The sequence below is a fragment of the Emiliania huxleyi genome (genome assembly GCF_000372725.1).
Source record: "Emiliania huxleyi CCMP1516 unplaced genomic scaffold EMIHUscaffold_69, whole genome shotgun sequence".
NCBI classification, from domain to species: Eukaryota; Haptophyta; order Isochrysidales; family Noelaerhabdaceae; genus Emiliania; species Emiliania huxleyi.
In genome coordinates, this window is record NW_005196830.1 from 324,278 (window position 1) to 341,716 (window position 17,439).

Sequence of the window (17,439 nt, forward strand, 5' to 3'; positions counted from 1 at the left end):
CTTGGCGCGCTAGGAGATAAAGATAACGCACGCGACGCATCTCTCGACGACAAACGCCACTTGGCTTAACCTTGGGCTGATGGTGCGCGGCCAGCAAGTCCTGGTGGAGCCGAGCTGGAGCAACGAGCCTCATCAACCGATGGGCGTTGCCCCGGACGCCCCAATTCTGTTCGTCAGCGTCGTACACGCCAGTGCGGCGCGGGCGATGCTTAGGGAGGAACGGATCGAGGGGTGGTGTGGTTGGTCCATCTGCATGGCCCCAGACGCCTACGATGGTGCGGCGGGCCCTCCGACGCCACGGACGGTCGGAGCCGCCGAGCTGAGGGCGGGGGGAGGCCGACAGCCGGAGGTCAGAGACGGGACCACCGGACCAGCCGCCGCAGGGGGGGTGCAGGCGGAAGGGTGTGGCGGCGGGACGGCGCCAAAGAGGCAGCGACCTCTGACAGCTGGGAGAGGCTAGCGAAGACGAAAGGCGGCAGCGGAGGAAGCGACACCAACAACGAGGGAAACGACCACACCGGCCGTCGTATGACGCTCGGCAAGCGAGCAAGAGAGCGAATCGGGGAGAACCGGAGCCCCGGGAGGACCGAAGGTGGAGCCCCGGGACCGAGGACTAAGCAAGTGTCTGTTTGGGCGTGGTGTCCAGTGTAATGTCCACTAGCTCCGAGTAGAGGGGGCGTCCTGCAGTTAAGGGGAAACCCGGTACGCGGGTCCAACCCTCGGAGAACTGTGTTTACTTTAAGGCCCTTGCCCTGCGAACGCGCACCCCCGGGGCTAGGGCTCTCTAGCCCGTAACCCGATGCCAATCATCCGGCCCGCTGGGTGCGCTTCTGAGCTCCCCGGCCCTGGATGTGCGGTTGATGACTGCACTCCAAGTGCTCCAAGTGCAGGCCCCCGCGGAGCTGGGAAGAGGACCGCCGCAAGCGGCGTGGCGTGGAGCGGTTGTGCATCCCTCCGGGGGGCCCTCTGCGCCGGGGAGGCGTTGTTGGAGGCTAGGACGCAAGCGTCCGTCGCCCTTTTCAAACTCGGGGCCCACTCCGCTACGCTCCCGAATTTGGAGGGCCTAAAAGTTTAAGGTGTTGCTGCGCAAAAGGGGTCGGACACAGGGCGCAGCTCACGCTAAGAGCTAGAAGAGGAGATAGAGAGACAACCACACCAACACCACAAAGCTCTCTCTCCTGCTCCTCACTCACGAGGGGTCACAACTACCGAGTTCCTAAGAGTCTAGCTGCCACGTTCAAAACCAGGACGGCGACAGTGATGGTGCTATCACGGGCATGATCAGGGGAAAGTGGAGCGGGGGGGGGTGAGCGTCAGCCAGCCAGGTACGGGATAGTAGAGCAGGTGCTTTGTGGGTGGCGGTGGGCGGCGGCGCTGGGGGGCTGGCCGAAGCGTTAGCTGAGCTCCTCCCTCAAGCTCGAGCACGCATGACGCACGTTGAGTGACAACGTCGGCGAGCTTCTGGATCAGGTTAGGTTGCCGGAGCACCCATGCACCTCCAACTCCTCCTCTGAGTCAGACACGACAATGTCAACTGCGCCCTCCTCCTCCCATTCGTCGACTGCGCCCTCCTCCTCTCCTCCTCCAATTCGCCGACTGCGTCCTCCTCCTCCATGGGCTCGATCCGATTCCGCAGCGCGTGTCGTCCCCAGAGGCGCTGCTGCGCGGGAGGCGGCCGCGGGCACGCTGGGCTCGATCAGCGGCTTTCCCTCAGTTGCTCCGAAAGCACGGATTTGGCGGCCGTTCTTGGCTTCAATTTTACGAATGTCTTGGCACCAGCTGAAGGCTTGCGTCCCACATCGTCGGATTCCTGCACGGTATTCGGATTTTGCTATTTGCTCGTGTGGGGGTGTATTGCAGATTTGTCAATGGTACCGCGTCTGCGACGCGGGCGCCTTGCGTGCAGAGCCCTTAGCCACCCCTTTATCTTGCGCGGTCAAAATTGCGCCGAGCGGAATGCTCTTCAGCAGTTTCTCCCAAGGGAACGACGCGACAGAGGAGGAAATGACAAGGGAGAGAACGACGAGAGTGGGACGACCGCGAGGTGGCATGAAGGTTGCAGCGAGAAGCGGCGAGAGACTGCGAAGAGAGATAGGAAGAGGCAGACTCCCTAGGTAGGGTGGGCGACGGCTAGCGCACCACACACCTCTCCTTAAAATCCCTGTGTGGTGGCGGCGTGCCGTCCTCCCATCCCTCCCTTGGGTTGTCTGTTTTCGTTCTTTCTTTCTTTCTTCAGCAGTTCCTCCACGTGTTCGCCAAGGAAAGAGAGAGAGATTTTTAGCAATACCATTATGTGATGTTACAGGTGGGTTAAGAGGGAGATGTGCGCGAGCTGCGGGACCGCCGGGACGGCGGGCGGGTGATCAATACCAAACAACTCTATTTGTTCCTATGGGAAGCGGTGGGCACCAACACGGACCGGACGGTGTATGGGGCGGCGTCGGCGAGCGCCTCCTCCTTTGTCGTCCACCACACGCAGCAGATCTCCAGAGAGAGAGAGAGAGATTTTAGAAAACCAACAAGAAATCACGACTCTCACAGTGATTTGGGCTCGGCAGCTTGTCAGCCCTCAGCCGAAGCTGGGGCCGGTCCCGTAGCCGAGAGAGCCCGCGCCGATGAGTTCGACGCGGTCGGGGGGGCCTGCGAAGAGGCCAGCGAGGTGGCGATCGCTGTACTTCATGGCGCCCGCAAAGTGGGGCTGGCTGACTCGCCAGAGGTCGATACTCTAGACGACCCATAGGATGCCACGGGAATGCCTGAAGGAGAGGGAGGCGAGGCCAGAGGCAGGCTCAGCTGCTCTCGGGTGATCTCCAGGTGATCTCACTTTGGTGGCTGAAGGACCCGATGGTCCTGTCACATTCGCGTTCCGAGTCGTGGGGGTAGAAGAATTCGAGGTAGAAGTGTGCGAAATGCGACAACAGACGACAGAAGACAGACGCCTGAGCGCTGTACGACTGAACGACCGTCGCCGCAATCGCCACCGCCGCCATTTTGACGAGCAGCGCGAGCGCGCTCGTCGGCGGCCAGCCGTCGCGGGCCGGGCCGAGCCCGGCCTCGACCGGCCGCGCCGCCGCAGCAGGCCGGGATCTTCTTGATCTCCATGGCGGCGGTGGCGGGCGACGCCGAAAACATCAACAAGCAGGCGCGCAAGATGCGCACCAACTGGATGGACCAAGAACAAGCATGCGGCAAACGGCCTTTTGTCCTCGGCCCCAGTGGGGGGTGCCCGCGCCGCCTAGCTCTGCGGACGGGCCCCTCCACCCTTCACGTACGGATCATGTTCATGTAGTCCCCACACTCGCTGTCGTGGGATCGCTTGTCATGTGAGAGAGCGCAGAACGCAGAACAAGAAGAAAACAGCCAGCCCAATCGTGAGAGAGCGCGTTGTGTTCTTGTTTTCTCTCCGCTTTCTCTTTTCACCACGGAGTGCATTTGCCGTTCTTAACGGAGTCGCTTAGGCGGCTCCGGTGGTGAGCCGGTGTGTGTGCCAGTCCGCGCAAGTCCGCGCCCTGGTCGTGCCAGTGTGCTGTGAGAGAGGCGCTTTAAGAATTCTCTTTTCGGTGTACCTGTGTTAGTGCCAGTGCGCGCCAGTCCCGTGCCCAGTGTTGTGCGAGGGAGCTTGGTTGGAGCACTTGGTTCTAAAATTCTCTTTTCACCAACCCGACCCCCCCTCCCTTCATCGCCGGTTGACGGGTGCACCGGCCATCTACATCATGGACAGAGCTGGGTGTCGCCAGAAAGGAGCGGCAGAGACGAAAGCGCGTGGAGCCGCTGGCACCGCGTCCTCGCCCACAGCGCCAACCCGCAACCGTGCCAAATGGATGGAGTTGTGCGTCTTCGCACCGTTTCGATGGCTCGTGATTCCTACAGGTTCCAGCGCCGCGACCCAGCCCCAGTGACCATAGGCGGCGCTCAGTGACCCAACCGTTGCAGCCCTCCCGAGCCTGGTAGACAGTCTCTGTCTGTGCCGGGTTCGTTGTGCAAATGAAGGCACGCCTCCATGTCCATGTAGGACTTAGCATACGTCAGTGACTGTAGTCTGTAGAGCTTAGTCCGTTAGCCTGTAGACCGGCAGTCTGGTAGTCGAGACGCGAGCGAGCGGTCAGAAGCCGTGCCAGCTTATTCCCAGCTCGCGAACACACAATATGACCCTTCCCTTTGCACACAGCACAGTCACCGCGCCGATGCCGCGCTACCCAACCTCTATGTGTGAGAGACAGAGAGCTGTTCGTGTGCGCGAAAAAGTAGATAGTACGGTTTGCTTTAACAAAAGGTCTGTGAATAACATGGACGGACGCATATTCCAGCGACACCCTTCCACAGGCTCCAAGCCTAAAGTTTACGTGTAGTAGACTCTACGGCTCTAGACAAGAGGGCAAGAGCTGAAGAGCAGGCAGCAGCACACTCTGTATTGCGTGTATAACCAGACACTAGTGCAGAATCCAGATATCATCTGCGGCAGATCTCCCTACGGGAGCCCCCGTAAGGCCGAGGCAGCGCAAAGGCGGCGCCGTTGCACGCGCACGCGAGCGCCGCGCAGCTCCCGAGCGCGCAGAATGCGCCGTCGTACAGCAGCGGAGTCGGGTCGGGCGTTCCCTCTGGCGCGATGTGCAGCAGCAGCGGCAGCGTCACCGCCTTGGAGGCCAGCAGCTGCTCGAGCGCGGCGGGCGGCGCGCCTGCGTGACAGTGTTGCGAGGTCACTTGACTGTGTGGCGAGCGGGGCTGGGCCGTGGGCGAGCCGGGCGAGGCTCCGCGCCGAACGTGGCGGCGAAAGTGGCCTCGTCACACAGCTCGGTCAGCGCCGCTGCGTGCTGCGCATAGGCGCCATCGCGCAAGCGCGTGCACACGGCGGCGCCGAGGGGCGAGGCGAAAGTGATGGTCGCGCCGATGCGCTGGTAGATGGCCGCAGCGTCGGCTGAGCCAAACAGGTCCGCAGTCGCCTACCGCTCCATTCCAACACTCTGCATAGACCGCACAGAGGCCCGGCGCCGTGCAACGTGGCGGTCGCCGGCGCGAGAAGCACCGGCACGCCCGCGTAAGCGCCGACATTGACGCACGTCGCGGCACGGAAGAGAGTGAGGGCGGTCTCGGGGTCGGCGCCGCCCGCGAGTGCGCGCGTCGCGAGCGGCATGCCTGTTGGGCGGCGACGGGCGTCAAGTAGCGCCGCCCGCAGCCGCGCGGACGGAGTTTGAGGGTGGGCGGGCGAGGCGTGCCGGCGAGCAAGCAGGCGGGCAAAGCAATGCCGACAAGGCAGAGCGTCCGACCGCAGCCCGCCGCGTCGCCGATTGGGCCCCACAGCAGCCGCCCGCCAATGTTGGCGCTCGAGATGAGCTGAGGGTAGCCAGCGACCGCCGCCGTGGCCGCCGCCGCGCCCACCGCTCCCGTCGCCGCGCCTCCCGCCACTGCCGCGGCGGCGGCGGCCGAGCCGAGGTCGGACATCATCAGCTTGCCGACCGAGAGGAAGGGCAGCCCCGCCATCGACAGGCCTACGGGCAGGCTCCGGGAGCGCTCTGGGAGATAGGTTCGAGGAGAAGGAGGCGAGCCAGCGGGCAGACAGCGGGCAGACCGAGCGTGCCGCCCGCCAGCAGCCACAGCTGCGGCGTGCGCTGCGCGGCGGCCAAATCCAACCCGCCGCCGCCCTCAGCACCGCCCCCGCTGCCACTCTCGCCGCCGCCCGGAGCAGCAGAGCGTCCGCCTGGGCGGCCCTCGGCAGGCGGAAGTGAGTGCGGCGCCGCCGGCTCCGGCAGGCGGAAGGTGAGCGCCGCGATCGCCAGCAGCCCGAAGTTGACGCCTGCGAGGGCGGCGAGGGCCTCCGCTGCGCCGCTCGCGCCGTCGAGGAGGAAGACGCCCTCGCGGAGCGAGTCCGCGAAGCCGCTGGCGGAGAGGTCGCGCGCCTGCGGGAGGGTCCAGGAGACGGAGGGTCCAGGAGACACTCGGTCCAGAGAGGCGCTCCGAGGAGCCTCCGGGAGGGTGCGCGAAGGCAGAGGTCGCGCGCCGTCGCGGCGACGCAAGGGACTGCGGCGGCTCCGTCCAGCTGCGCGATCCGCTCTCCGATTCGCGCGCCCGTGGAGAGCGCGTCGGTGCCGAGGAGGTCGAGGCCTCCGAGCCGCGTGGGCGGCAGGCGGCAGGCGGCGAGCACGGCCTCGAGGAAGGGCGTCGCGAAGAAGAGGCCCGAGCCGAAGGCGGCGAAGTAGAGGGAGAGCGCGAGCCCGCGGCGGCGGCCGTCGGCGAACCACTTGGTGGCGAGGAAGGGCGGCATCTGCGGATAGACGCACCAGAAGCCGAGCCCAGAGACGACGGTGGTGCTGAAGGCGTACAACGGCCAGTGATTGGCATGAACCGCGAGCGCGGCGAGAAGCATGCCGCCCGGGAAGAGGCATGCGCCGGCGAGCGCGATCCGCCGCGTGCCCATGCGCGCCACGTGCGGCGCGAGGAGGACGCTGGCGACGGCGCTCGTCGCGCCGCCCAGGACGGCCGCCTGCGGGATTGCGCTGAAGGCAAAGTCGGTCGGCATCTGGGCCACGACGCCCTGCGCCCGGCAGATGTGCGGCCCGAGGACGGCCGGCGTGGCCAGGTAGGTGCCGATGGACGCGCCGGAGAGGCAGGCGGGCACGAGCTGCAGCCAGCGGCCGTGCTCACTTGCCGGCTGCATGATGCGCTCGTCGCTCAGCGGTGCGGCGTGGCTGCGGGTCGAGGAGCAGCGCCGCAGCAGGACCGAAGGCAATGCGAGCAGCGGCGGTGGAGCGGCGCGGCGAGCGAAGCGGCGTGGCCACATCGTGACAGACACGTTGTCAAGTTCGTGCACTGCTGCGCAACGACAAGCGGCAATGGAAGAGACGTCTAGAGCGAGAGCGAGAGGCCGAGGCAGTTGCCTGGGCGTGCCTATAATCCTTCGGTGCGTGCCTTCAAGTGGGCACTGTTTTTTCTTTTTGATTGGCCTAGCGAGAGGAGACCACGCCTCACCTTTTCACAGGGGGATCCGTCTGGTTTTCGCTGCGCAGCTCGAGCTCCCGGCGAGGGCTTGTGCTGTGAATAGCAGGCGTGGTCTCTACTCGCCAGGGCACCGCCCATCAGGCTTTGCGCCTTCGTGGTGCTCGCTAGCGGCTGCAGGCTGCCGGCGCTCCGCTGCCACCCGTCGAATTCTCCTCGGGCGACCTGAAGCTGAACGAATGATGGTCCTCCGGCGCCGCCTGAAGAGAAGGCGCACGTTGTCTACGGCCGCCCACCGAAGTTCAAAAACATCGGTCATGCCGCCCTGGTTGGGGCCGCGTCGCGACCATGCGGACGGTACGCTCCACGTGCACGCATGCACGCTCGAACGAAAAAGAAGAGAAGGAAGCCTCACTCCGCTCGGCTGATCACCCGTCGTCCCGACACCGGCGGCCGCCGGCCAACACTGCCGCCGCTGCATCCGGATCCTCGTCCCACCCGGCCTCCGGCCCGACCTGCCGCACGTTGATGTTGATACGGCCGCGCTCGAGCCACTCCGCCACGCCCCGCAAGTCGTCGCCGCCTCCGCCGCCGCCGCCGGCGCTGGCCGCCTCGCGCAAGCGAGCGGGCGCGGTGCCTCGCAGGACGCGCGCGACACCGTGGTAGCAGCCGCGCGAGGCGCCGCCCTGCACCACCACGTCGCCCGAGCGGACCCGCATCGCCAGCGGCGCGGCGTGTCGGGAGGGCCCTCCAAGCAGGAAGGTGGCGGAGAGGCCTGGAGGGGCTCACACGCGGGCGTGAGCGACCTCGGCGGAGCTGGAGCGGGACAGGAGGCGAGGGCGGGGCAGGAGGGTGGCAGGGCGGGAGGGGCAAGGCGGGGAGGGCGCCGCGTGCCAAAGGAGAGCGAGACGATCGGCGCGTCCTGGCACGGCTCGGCGTCGTCGCAATGCCCTCCCATCGAGGAGCGGGGCGCGTAGTAGTTGACGATCGCAGCCTCGGGGCGCAGCGGCTGGCCGACGGCGCGGCCGAGGTCCGCGCCTAGACGCGCCTGGTCCACTCAACCACTGGGCCTGGCTGTGACACGGTGCTTGCGGCGCGTGTGTGTGCGTGTGTGTGCGTGCGTGTGCGTGCGTGTGCGTGCGTGCGTGCGTGCGTGTGTGCGTGTGTGTGTGTGTGTGTGTGCGTGTGTGTGTGTGCGTGTGTGTGTGTGCGTGTGTGCGTGTGTGCGTGTGTGCGTGTGTGCGTGTGTGCGTGTGTGCGTGTGTGCGTGTGTGCGTGTGTGCGTGTGTGCGTGCGTGCGTGTGTGCGTGTGTGCGTGTGTGCGTGTGTGCGTGTGTGCGTGTGTGCGTGTGTGCGTGTGTGCGTGTGTGCGTGTGTGCGTGAGCGCGGTGCATGTTATGAGCGACAGGCTCATCTGCGGGCCGTGGTGTGCATGCGAGCACCTAGCGCGCCGAGCGCCGGCGGGAAGGGGGAGCGCCTCGCCTCATCGTACCGCCTCTCGCTCCACTGGTAGTGGTAGCCGAGCGTGACCCAGCTCAGGTGCCGCAGCGCCGACGAGGACGGCGCCGCCTCGTGCTGCGCCCACAGCGCGCCCCGCTCGCCGGCGTGCGTCAGGTCGAGGTTGGACTCGCTCGCCTCGGGCTCCGTCCATGCGGCGAGGGCGGCGTGGCTCCAGCGGAGCTCCTCCTCTGGCGAGAACGGGCAGCGAAGGAAGCGGAAGCCATCGACACCACACAACGCGTACAGCTGCGCGCCGCGCAGCCAGTCGGGCGCGTCGGCCGCCACATCCACCCGGCGGACTCGATCGTCGGCGAGCTCAAAGTCGATTAGTTCCTCGCCGGGCTCCTGGAGCGAGTGGCGCCACCGCTTCTCCGCCTCGCGGTAGACGTCGGTCGTGGGCATGTGCCCGCCGACGCGAACCGGCCGGAAACGGCGACGGCGAGGGTGGGGTAGGGAAGTCTGAAAGAGTCGAGCCAATCGTTGGACGTTGGCTGGCGATTACCGACAACGCAGAACGCACACACCGCCAGGGTTCAGGCTCCAAGCCGGATAGGGCGCCATATTGACCAGCCTACCTTGAGCACTTGAGCACTGGATAGGGTCGATTCCGCATGGTACGGGACCCCTCGATCGTCTCGCCCTCCCTCACTGGTGTGTTCATCGTAACAAACACATCATAACAAACACGCACGGCGATTACATACATACACGGTTACAGCTTACAGTAACGAGGTGCACGCTGCAGAAGCAGTGTCGTCCCCAACCTACCTACCTATCTTTCGGTTCGTGAAGGGTCGGAGAGAGAGAGAGAGGATGCGTGTCGTGACCCCCTGCCTGGATCCCCTGGAGCACCCGTACCACCGTACTCTCCCGCACCATCTCCGTTCGAGAGCTTGCCACCACCGCCCTTCACCAGGAGGCGGCCAGGACTCACAGACTCGGTCGAAAGACCCCCTAGATTGACCAGCATTTCGGGGCGCCGCGTTTGAGAGAGAGAGAGAGATTCTCTTCTCCGCGTTTGCGGCTAGACGGGCACCACTCAGAAAAGTGACAACAAAAAATTGGCTAAAAATCTCTCTCTCTGAAAAGTGACGCCCTGAGTTCCAAGGACTCTCACGCCCCCCTCTTCTGGCGATTCCCTTGTCCAAAGTTCGAGTGATAGCCAAAGATACACTTGACTATACATTTTCAAAGATACACTTTATAACATTCCTCCGGTGTATCTACGAAGTGTATCTTCGAGTGTATCTTGAGTGTATCTCAGCGCCGGGCGCCCCAGGACCAGTTGCAGAGGGCGCAGGTGGCTGGGTCCCACGAGTGCTGGCACTGGCCTGGCTGGGGCTCACCCACAGGGCCCACAGGGATGACTGGCTCCGAGGGGAGGGGGTGGTAGCCCATGGGGAGAGGGATTACCGGCACACACGGCACGCCGGGACCCGTGAGAGGAGACTGTGGAGGCTGCGCCGGCGCGGGCGTGAGCGGCGGCCTCTGCGGCCGCCTGGCCTGCTTGCGCGCCTCCTTGACCGCCCGCTCTGCCGCCATCTCCTACAGCCCAGGGAAGGAGGACTGAGCGCAGCCAGGATGGGTGCGGGCTCAGGAGCGCACCTCCGGGGAGCGGCGAGGCTGGCGAGCTGCAGGCGGCGGCAGCTCCGACCCGTACTCGTGGTGGTAGGCCAGCTTGGCGGCCGCCTCCTCGGCTGTCGCGCTGTTCGAGTCGGGCAGGTGGCGCTGAGTCTTCTCGCCGACCCGCTTGAACTTGGCGACAAAGGGACGGTTGCGCTTCTTGCTGCCGCCCTGCTGGAACACGTTCTCGTAGCCGGTGCTGGACGCGGACGACATGCGGAGAACCACGGGCTTGCCCTTCCAGAAGCCGGCGCGGAACATGATGCCATTGGGGCCCTCAAAGGGCGGGCCGAGCCCCTCCAGCGGCATGAGCAACTGCCGCTCCCGCTTACGTGTATCTTCACTATGAACGCGCTCCGTCAAGATACACCTCTTCGTTTGGGCCGCGGTGTATCTTCATATGAAGATACACCTCTTCGTTTGGGCTGGGCCGTGTATCTCCGCATAAGTGTATCTTCAGTGTATCTTCCGCCCGTCTAGATACACGGAGGGGTGTATCTTCTCTCATGACACGAACCTCCCTCCGGGGAACCTCCCAAAGGGGGGGGGCGTGAGAGTCCTTGCGTGAGTTCCCCGGCCCTGGATGTGCGGTTGATGACTGCACTCCAAGTGCTCCAAGTGCCCGACCTCAACAGGGCAAACACAAACAACTCTAACACTCACACGTCATTTGGGGCCTGGAGCCTCCCTGTTCACGCGCGCGCGAGACGTGCAGACAGGGTTGCCAGGTGAGAGCGAATGGCGCGGTTCACGCCTCGGCCCTCGCACACGACAGAGAGAGAGATGCGCTCTGCATGGTGGGACATAAAAGAGAGCGAGTACTTGGGCGAGTAGGCTGTGCGGTCAACGCTGCCGCGCGCGACTTTGCGCGCGAGGCGGCGCAGCTTGAGAACGGCGGTGGGCGCAAAGCCGCCGCCGACCGACCGAACGAACGTCTCGCGGAGCAGCAGGTTGAAGTTGTTGCGCTTGACAAAGATCGCGTCGTGGTAGAAACCGCGATGCGCCTTGACCCGTAGCCGTGGCCGGTCTTGTGGGAGAAGGGTTGGGGCCGGGACCCTTCCCGCGTCGCAGCCCAGGCGATGCGCTGAAAAAATACGCGGCGGATTTGCTCTCTTGCGCACCGCCACACATGCAGCAGCTCACCAGACTGGCGCAGCGACGCGTCGCCAGGCCCGCGGCGCGCGCGTACAGCAGCGCCGTCGCGGCGGTGCAGCCGCCCACCCACGTGGCGACGATGCCGAACCAGATGCGCGTCGCCACAGAGAGCACAGGCGGTGACACTGCTACGCTGGGAGTCTGGATAGACACTGGCAGCCGGTATGAGTCCGACGCCACGAACGGCGTGGCTCACTTCCTGGAGCACATGTCGTTCAAGGGCACCGCCAAGCGGAACACGCGGCAGCTGGAGATGGAGGTGGAGAACATGGGAGGGCACCTCAACGCGTACACCTCGCGCGAGCAGACGGTGTACTATGCCAAGGTGCTCAAGCAGGACGTGCCGAGGGCGGTGGAGCTGCTGTCCGATATCCTGCTAAACTCGACCTTCAGCCCGGCGCGCGCCGCAACCCCGACCGCTCCGCGCCTGCGCGCGCTCATGCGCCTGTTCTCCCCTGGGCTGCGCGCTCAGCGCAGCGGCCGCACGCCGCCGCCGCCGCCGCCGGCACGCCATCGTTGCCGCTGCGCGCGGCAGCCGCCGCGCCCCGCCGCGCCGTCCGCGAAAGGCGGGACCTGAGCGATGTCGGTGCGCCGCGCGCAGGCGGCGGTGGAGAACGAGCGGCAGGTGATTCTGCGCGAGATGGAGGAGGTCGAGAGCCAGATCGAGGAGGTGGTCTTCGACCGGCTGCACGAGGTGGCGTACGTCGGCACGCCGCTCGCGCGCACGATCCTCGGGCCGACCGAGAACATCAACTCGATCACCGCGGACGACATCAGTCGCTACGTCAAGACGCACTACACGGCGCCGCGCATGGTGCTCGCCGCCGCGGGCGCCGTCGAGCACGACCAGGCGCCAGCAGTAGGAGCGGTTGCAGCAGCAACGCTTTCCACGATGCCGCCGGCCTCGCGAGAGGGTGAGGCCTCGGACTGTCGGCTGACCCTCTCCCCGCCCTCGTCCAGGTCCTCGACCTCGCGAGCGAGTACTTTGGCGGCGTGCCCACCGTCGCGCCTGCGGGCCACGACTACGAGAACCACGCCTCCCTCTTTTGCGGCGCGGACGTGCGCGACTTCAAGGAGGACATGCCGGCCGCCAACTTCGCGCTCGCCTTCGAGGGTCTCAAGTGGACGGACCCCGACGTGTTTACGCTGATGCTGTGCCAGTCGCTGCTGGGCACCTACGACAAGAAGTCGTCAAACATGCAGTACGCGACCGCGCCAATGGTGCTCGCCCTCGACAAGTACAAGGTGCGCGCGAGAGGAGCCGAGGCCGGCCGAGATTGGCCGCGATGGTGCTCGCCATCGACAAGCGCAAGTCTCGGCCGCACCCTCTCCACCTCTCTGACGGAGCACGCGCCCCTCCGACCCCCCAAACACACACACACACACGCTCCCCGGTGTGCTCGCGCCGCCTCTCCCGTGTGCCGCCCCACGCCCTGCTCCTCCCTGCCGCAGGTCGCGGAGCAGGTGCAGCCCTTTTGCACCTGCTACAACGACACGGGCCTCTTCGGCGTGTACGTGACGGCGAACCTCGACTCTTACGACGATTACTCGACGCTGTTCCAGATCCTGCAGGCGCCGCCAGCATCCCACCGCACCCGCCCCACACACCTTCGGGCACGCACCCCGAGTGCCGCGGGGCTCCTGCCAATCTGTAGACGTGAAGTTGCGGGGGGCAGGCAGCCCCCTGCCAGAGGCGCTCTCACCTTGCCTCTGCCTCACCCTGCCTCTGCCTAACCCCGCCTCCGCCTTGCCGCAGGACGAGATGCTCGCGCTCACGCAGGGGGTGAGCGACGAGGACCTCGCGCGCGGAAAGGTCTGAGTGCCATCCCGAGACGCTCCCGAGACACTTCCGAGACGCTTCACGCTGCCCTCTTTCTGTCGAGAGCCGCCTCGCCCGCTCCGCCGCCGCCCCGACGGCACCGCGTCCCACCGTCCACCGACGCATCTGCCCCCGCCCGCCCGCAGGCGCAGCTCAAGTACAACCTGCTGCAGCAGATGGACGGCACCGCAGCCCTAGATGCGGAACAGACTCCCTCCCTCCGCGGCCAGCACACGCCGCCGGTCGCCTCCCTCTTGCCGCGAGCCCAAGGACGAGCGGCCACTCTGTCTCTCCCCTCGCAGTCTGACGCGCCCTCGACACCGCCCCACAGGGACCTCCCCCACCGCGGAGGAGATCGGGCGGCAGCTGCTCACCTTTGGCCGCCGGATGAACCTCGCCGAGACGCTCGCCCGCGTCGACGACATCACCGCCGCCGACGTCAAGCGCGTCGCCGACAAGGTCTGCTGGGACCAGGAGGTCTCCTTCGCCGCCATCGGCTCCAACCTCAAGTACATCGGCGACATCAACTCGCTCCGCCGCGGAACCTACTGGAACAGGGTCTAGGCCGCGCGCCTCGCGGCCGCCGCCAGCGCGCCCTCCGCGCAGAGGCGGGCCGCAGAGCTCAAGCGGCGCGCCCTCCGGCAGGGAGGGCGACGCGGCGCTTTTGCTTGCTTTGCAGGACCGCGGCTGGCGGAGGGAGAGTGCCGGCCCCCCCCGCGAGTCGTGACGTACGGTATAGATAGAAACTTCATGATGATTATGTTATCCGCCGGACTCGTTTTTTGCCCAAGCTTGGAGCCGCCTAGGTCATTTAGACTCCGCGCTTGTGAGCGGAAAATTCTTTGCGCCCTTGTCGTGCCAGTGTGCTGTGAGAGAGGCTTGTATCTTAAGAATTCTTTCCGGCCCCTGTTGGCGCGGCCGAACCAGGCCAGTGCTCAGGCAGGCGGCCTGCTCGGCTCGCAGCAATGCGGGTGATGTGGCCGATGCTGGCCGCTGTTCGGCTATCCGTGCCTTCGACTCGCATGTGCGCCAGTGAAAACCTCGCCAGCTGCACCGTCGTGCAGCTCAAGGAGAAGCTGCGCAGCGCAGGCCTGCCCGTGTCGGGGCGCAAAGCCGACCTGGTTGCTCGGCTGAGCCTTCCCGACGAGGCGGCAACAGCGCTTCAGCCAGCGCCGCCCGTCGATGCAGCTGTGCTCGCCTTTCCCGCGGTCGAGATTGAGGCATGCAAGCAATGATCTGTCTTCAAAACGCGGGCGAAAAAGATTGCCGGCGGGATTGAGGCAGCGCTCGATGGCACTGACACGCCGCTGCAAGTGAGCATCAACGCCGAACGTCCGCGCCGAGGTGTCTTTGAGGTCCGTGTTGGAGAGACGGTCATCGTCAGTACGGGCCCAGAGCCGCGGCCCTTCCCGGCGCTCAAGGCGCTCGACGTAGACGAGGTGACTGCGTCGGCCGTCGACACGGCCAAGGCTTACTTCCTGCTGGGCTAGAGCGGCAGGCCCTGCTCGCTTTGCCACACCGTGTCCCCTTCCCAGCCAATGACGGCCGGCCGCGCAATCCCCTCGGGATGCGGCTCTCTCACTCTCACTCCCGTTTGGGGGCGGGAGCGAGGAGGCGGCCTGAGACGAAGTATAGCCCGCTGCGGAAGGGACGGTGTGACGGCCTTTGGTGTTTTAGCGGGGCCGGCGTTAGAGTATGTACATTAGAGGATAGCAGCCGTTGATGAGTGTGCCTCTCTCTCTCCACTCTCGCGCCAGAAAAAAAACTCTCACACGAAAAACAGCAAACTCTCCTCCGACCTCCCCCGTGACGCATATGTTCTCCATCTTCCAGCTCACTTGTCACTAATACTAAAAAAAGGCGCCTCACGACGGGAGTGGAAGGAACGACCGCGAGCAAAGATACGCACGTACATGGGCGGCGGGGGGACGCGTGGAAAATATACATGGCGGGTGGGGAGAGCTGTGCTGCTCGCAGCCGTTCCTCCGCGGGTTAGCAGCTACCTACCGTTGGAGGTAGCTTGCCCACGTCACATCTTCAGGGCGTAGGTACCCGTCTTGACCACTTCGAACCTAAGACCGCGCTCGTGGGCGAGCTTGTGCATAAAGTCCATGGCAAAGGAGTAGGCGCGCTGCGACTCGGGAAGATCGAGCACAAAGTGCCACAACATCCACCACACCGTTGCGACCATCGTGGGGAACATCACTAGGTAGTAGAGGACAAGGTCGCCGTAGCAGCGCGGGCGGAGCAACACCGCCGGCTGCCAGAGAATGCGCACGACGGGGGGCAGCAGGAGGTGAATGCACAAGAAGCCAATGTGGCCGAGCCACGCCACGATACGCCAGAAGAGGTAGGACTTGTCGGTGAGGCACTGACCGGTCAGCGCGCCGTGCTCAATCTCCTCCAGCCCGTGGAAGACGAAGAGGGACGAGATGGAGGAGCGGACAAAGGGCAGGAAGACGGGCAGGAAAAAGAAGGGCAGCGTGCCCGCCTCAACGCCGCCAATACTCGCAAGGGAGAGCGGGCCCGACTGAAGCAGCACCAACCTGCCGAATGCATCGAGCCACGACCAACGCCAGAGGCCGTGCTCCCTCCCCTTGTACGCCGTCGCGTGCCACGAGTGGTGAGCCTGGGGTCTCGACGGGCCCCCGGGGGCGACGGGGGTGCTCTCGCGGGGGGTCCCCCCAGTCAAGGGGGTCTGGGGCTGCGCCCCAGGTAGCCCGCCGCAGGCGCCGATTTTTTGGGGCTTTTTTGACTGATTTCATGAGGTGTTGCTACTCTCTCTCTATTTTGGGACCAGTTGAAGCCTAAAAATGGCTACAAATACAGCCACACCAGCTGCTAGTGTCGTGAGCTGCTACTGTGTGGCAGAGCCCAGAGAGAGGGCTTTCAGGAGCACTATTCAGTTTGATCCAGCTCAACGTTGCGGAGTAGTAACACTGTTCCGTTACCGCGTAAGCGGCCGGCGGCCGGCGGCGGCCGGTGCGGCACGCGGAGCACTCCGTGAGCGGTGACGGGTGCGGACGAGCGAATGAGAGGTTCCTTTCAGCGAGAGATAGGCAGTCCTAGTCTTTAACAACACATCTCCCACAGATAGCGACCTCTCATTCACTCATCCGCGCCAGTCACTGCTAGTCGGGGCACTCCCGGCGTGCGGCCCGGTCCCGGTCGTCACTCCGGTTGCTCGTGTTCACACCGTCAGAACTCAGCTCCGCTAAGGATCCAGCGTCTGAGACTTGGGCATCTTACACAACGTTTGTAGTAGAGCACAATGGCACCCTTGGATCAAGTGGATCACTTCATTATTGGACCTTATTGGAGACCCCCGTTTTCGGCCGCCGCGGCCGGAGAGCACCCCCGTCGCCCCCGGGGGCCCGTCGACACCCCAGGGTGGTGAGAGTGCTCCTGCGCCGTGAGCAGCGGCACGGATGCACCGACAAACTTCGGGGTGGCCGTGTCGATGATAAGTCCAGTCATCTCGAAAACGAGCATGAGCTCGTCGACGAACGGGTTAATGTGCTCCTTCGAGGAGAGTGAGGCCGACGAGGGGAGCAGCTTGCGAAGATGCAAGACGCGCTGCACAGTAGCGCGCGTACGGATAGAGTTGAAAGCGTTGACCACGAGCACAGCGATCAGTGCAAGAGCCAGGCCGGAGTTCACCGCGGGTCCCTCGTACAGGCCCAGCGCGACCGCGGCGGCGCGATCGAGCCAACGAGCAACGTTTCATCAAAGCCTCAAAGGCCGCGGCAGCGGGACACCGCGTTGGATTTTTTATTTACTCCCTCTCTGAAAGTTTCCGCTTCTTGGCTGTTCTTCACCTTTCTACCTACCTACCTACCGCTTCACGGCCCGGGTGGCGATGGCGTCGTGGAGCCCAGCGAGAGCTTGCGCTGCAATGCCTGTATGCGCTGGTGCAGCTGGATGGCGGCGGGGCTGAGCTCCTCCTCCGCTGCACCCTCCACCGGCCCCTCCCTCGGCCCCCCCGCCTCCCCCCGCTTTATTGGCGACCCGCCTTCGAGCGCCGCCCCGGGCGACAGGTGGTCCGTTGGACGACCTTCCCGCCCCGACAGGCCCGGCTTGCGCGCGGCCGGCTCGGGGGTCACAAGCTCCGGCGCAGCGGCGGCGGCAGGGGCGCTCGGCGGCGGCGCGGGGCCGGTGCACCCCACCGAGTCGGCGCGGAGCGACTGCACGCTCGCGCGCAGCGCGGCCTTCTCGCGCTCGAAGGCAACCTGCGCCGGGGGGGGGGGGGGGGGGTCAGGGGGGGGTCTCGGGGGGGGGTGGGGGGGAGGGGGGGGGCTCTCCGGGAGGTTTGGGGGGGGTGGAGGGCTTTGGGGGGGAGGCACTTGGAGGGACCTGGGGGGGGTAAGGGTGGGGCCGGGGGGGGGTTTTAAACCGGGCCGGGGAAAAAAAAA

General features: G+C 65.3%; 4 protein-coding genes across 4 annotated transcripts; 2 read left to right on the forward strand and 2 right to left on the reverse strand.

The window, feature by feature from the left end:
- Nucleotides 1-4,449: 4,449 nt before the first annotated feature.
- Nucleotides 4,450-6,775, reverse strand: EMIHUDRAFT_216399 (hypothetical protein; the record flags this gene model as incomplete). The annotated part of the gene is made up of 8 exons (XM_005762170.1): nucleotides 4,450-4,676; nucleotides 4,787-4,940; nucleotides 5,024-5,133; nucleotides 5,265-5,320; nucleotides 5,438-5,486; nucleotides 5,567-5,606; nucleotides 5,790-5,894; nucleotides 6,017-6,775. The coding sequence occupies 8 exons, from the start codon at nucleotides 6,773-6,775 to the stop codon at nucleotides 4,450-4,452; spliced, it is 1,500 nt and encodes a 499-aa protein (XP_005762227.1).
- Nucleotides 6,776-7,290: 515 nt separating this feature from the next.
- Nucleotides 7,291-8,973, reverse strand: EMIHUDRAFT_358442 (hypothetical protein). Its single transcript, XM_005762171.1, has 4 exons — nucleotides 8,956-8,973; nucleotides 8,373-8,932; nucleotides 7,825-7,968; nucleotides 7,291-7,705 (listed from the first exon to the last, which is right to left on the reverse strand). The coding sequence occupies exons 2-4, from the start codon at nucleotides 8,830-8,832 to the stop codon at nucleotides 7,359-7,361; spliced, it is 951 nt and encodes a 316-aa protein (XP_005762228.1). The 5' UTR covers nucleotides 8,833-8,932; nucleotides 8,956-8,973; the 3' UTR covers nucleotides 7,291-7,358.
- A 2,203-nt stretch (nucleotides 8,974-11,176) lies between these two features.
- Nucleotides 11,177-13,798, forward strand: EMIHUDRAFT_438040 (mitochondrial processing peptidase). Its single transcript, XM_005762172.1, has 7 exons — nucleotides 11,177-11,605; nucleotides 11,810-12,058; nucleotides 12,169-12,453; nucleotides 12,661-12,780; nucleotides 12,965-13,021; nucleotides 13,174-13,210; nucleotides 13,359-13,798. The coding sequence occupies exons 1-7, from the start codon at nucleotides 11,183-11,185 to the stop codon at nucleotides 13,589-13,591; spliced, it is 1,404 nt and encodes a 467-aa protein (XP_005762229.1). The 5' UTR covers nucleotides 11,177-11,182; the 3' UTR covers nucleotides 13,592-13,798.
- Nucleotides 13,799-13,992: 194 nt separating this feature from the next.
- On the forward strand, nucleotides 13,993-14,517 carry EMIHUDRAFT_216403 (hypothetical protein; the record flags this gene model as incomplete). Its single annotated transcript, XM_005762173.1, has 2 exons — nucleotides 13,993-14,235; nucleotides 14,308-14,517. 2 exons carry the CDS (start codon nucleotides 13,993-13,995, stop codon nucleotides 14,515-14,517), a joined length of 453 nt encoding a protein of 150 aa, XP_005762230.1.
- Between the last annotated feature and the right edge of the window lie 2,922 nt (nucleotides 14,518-17,439).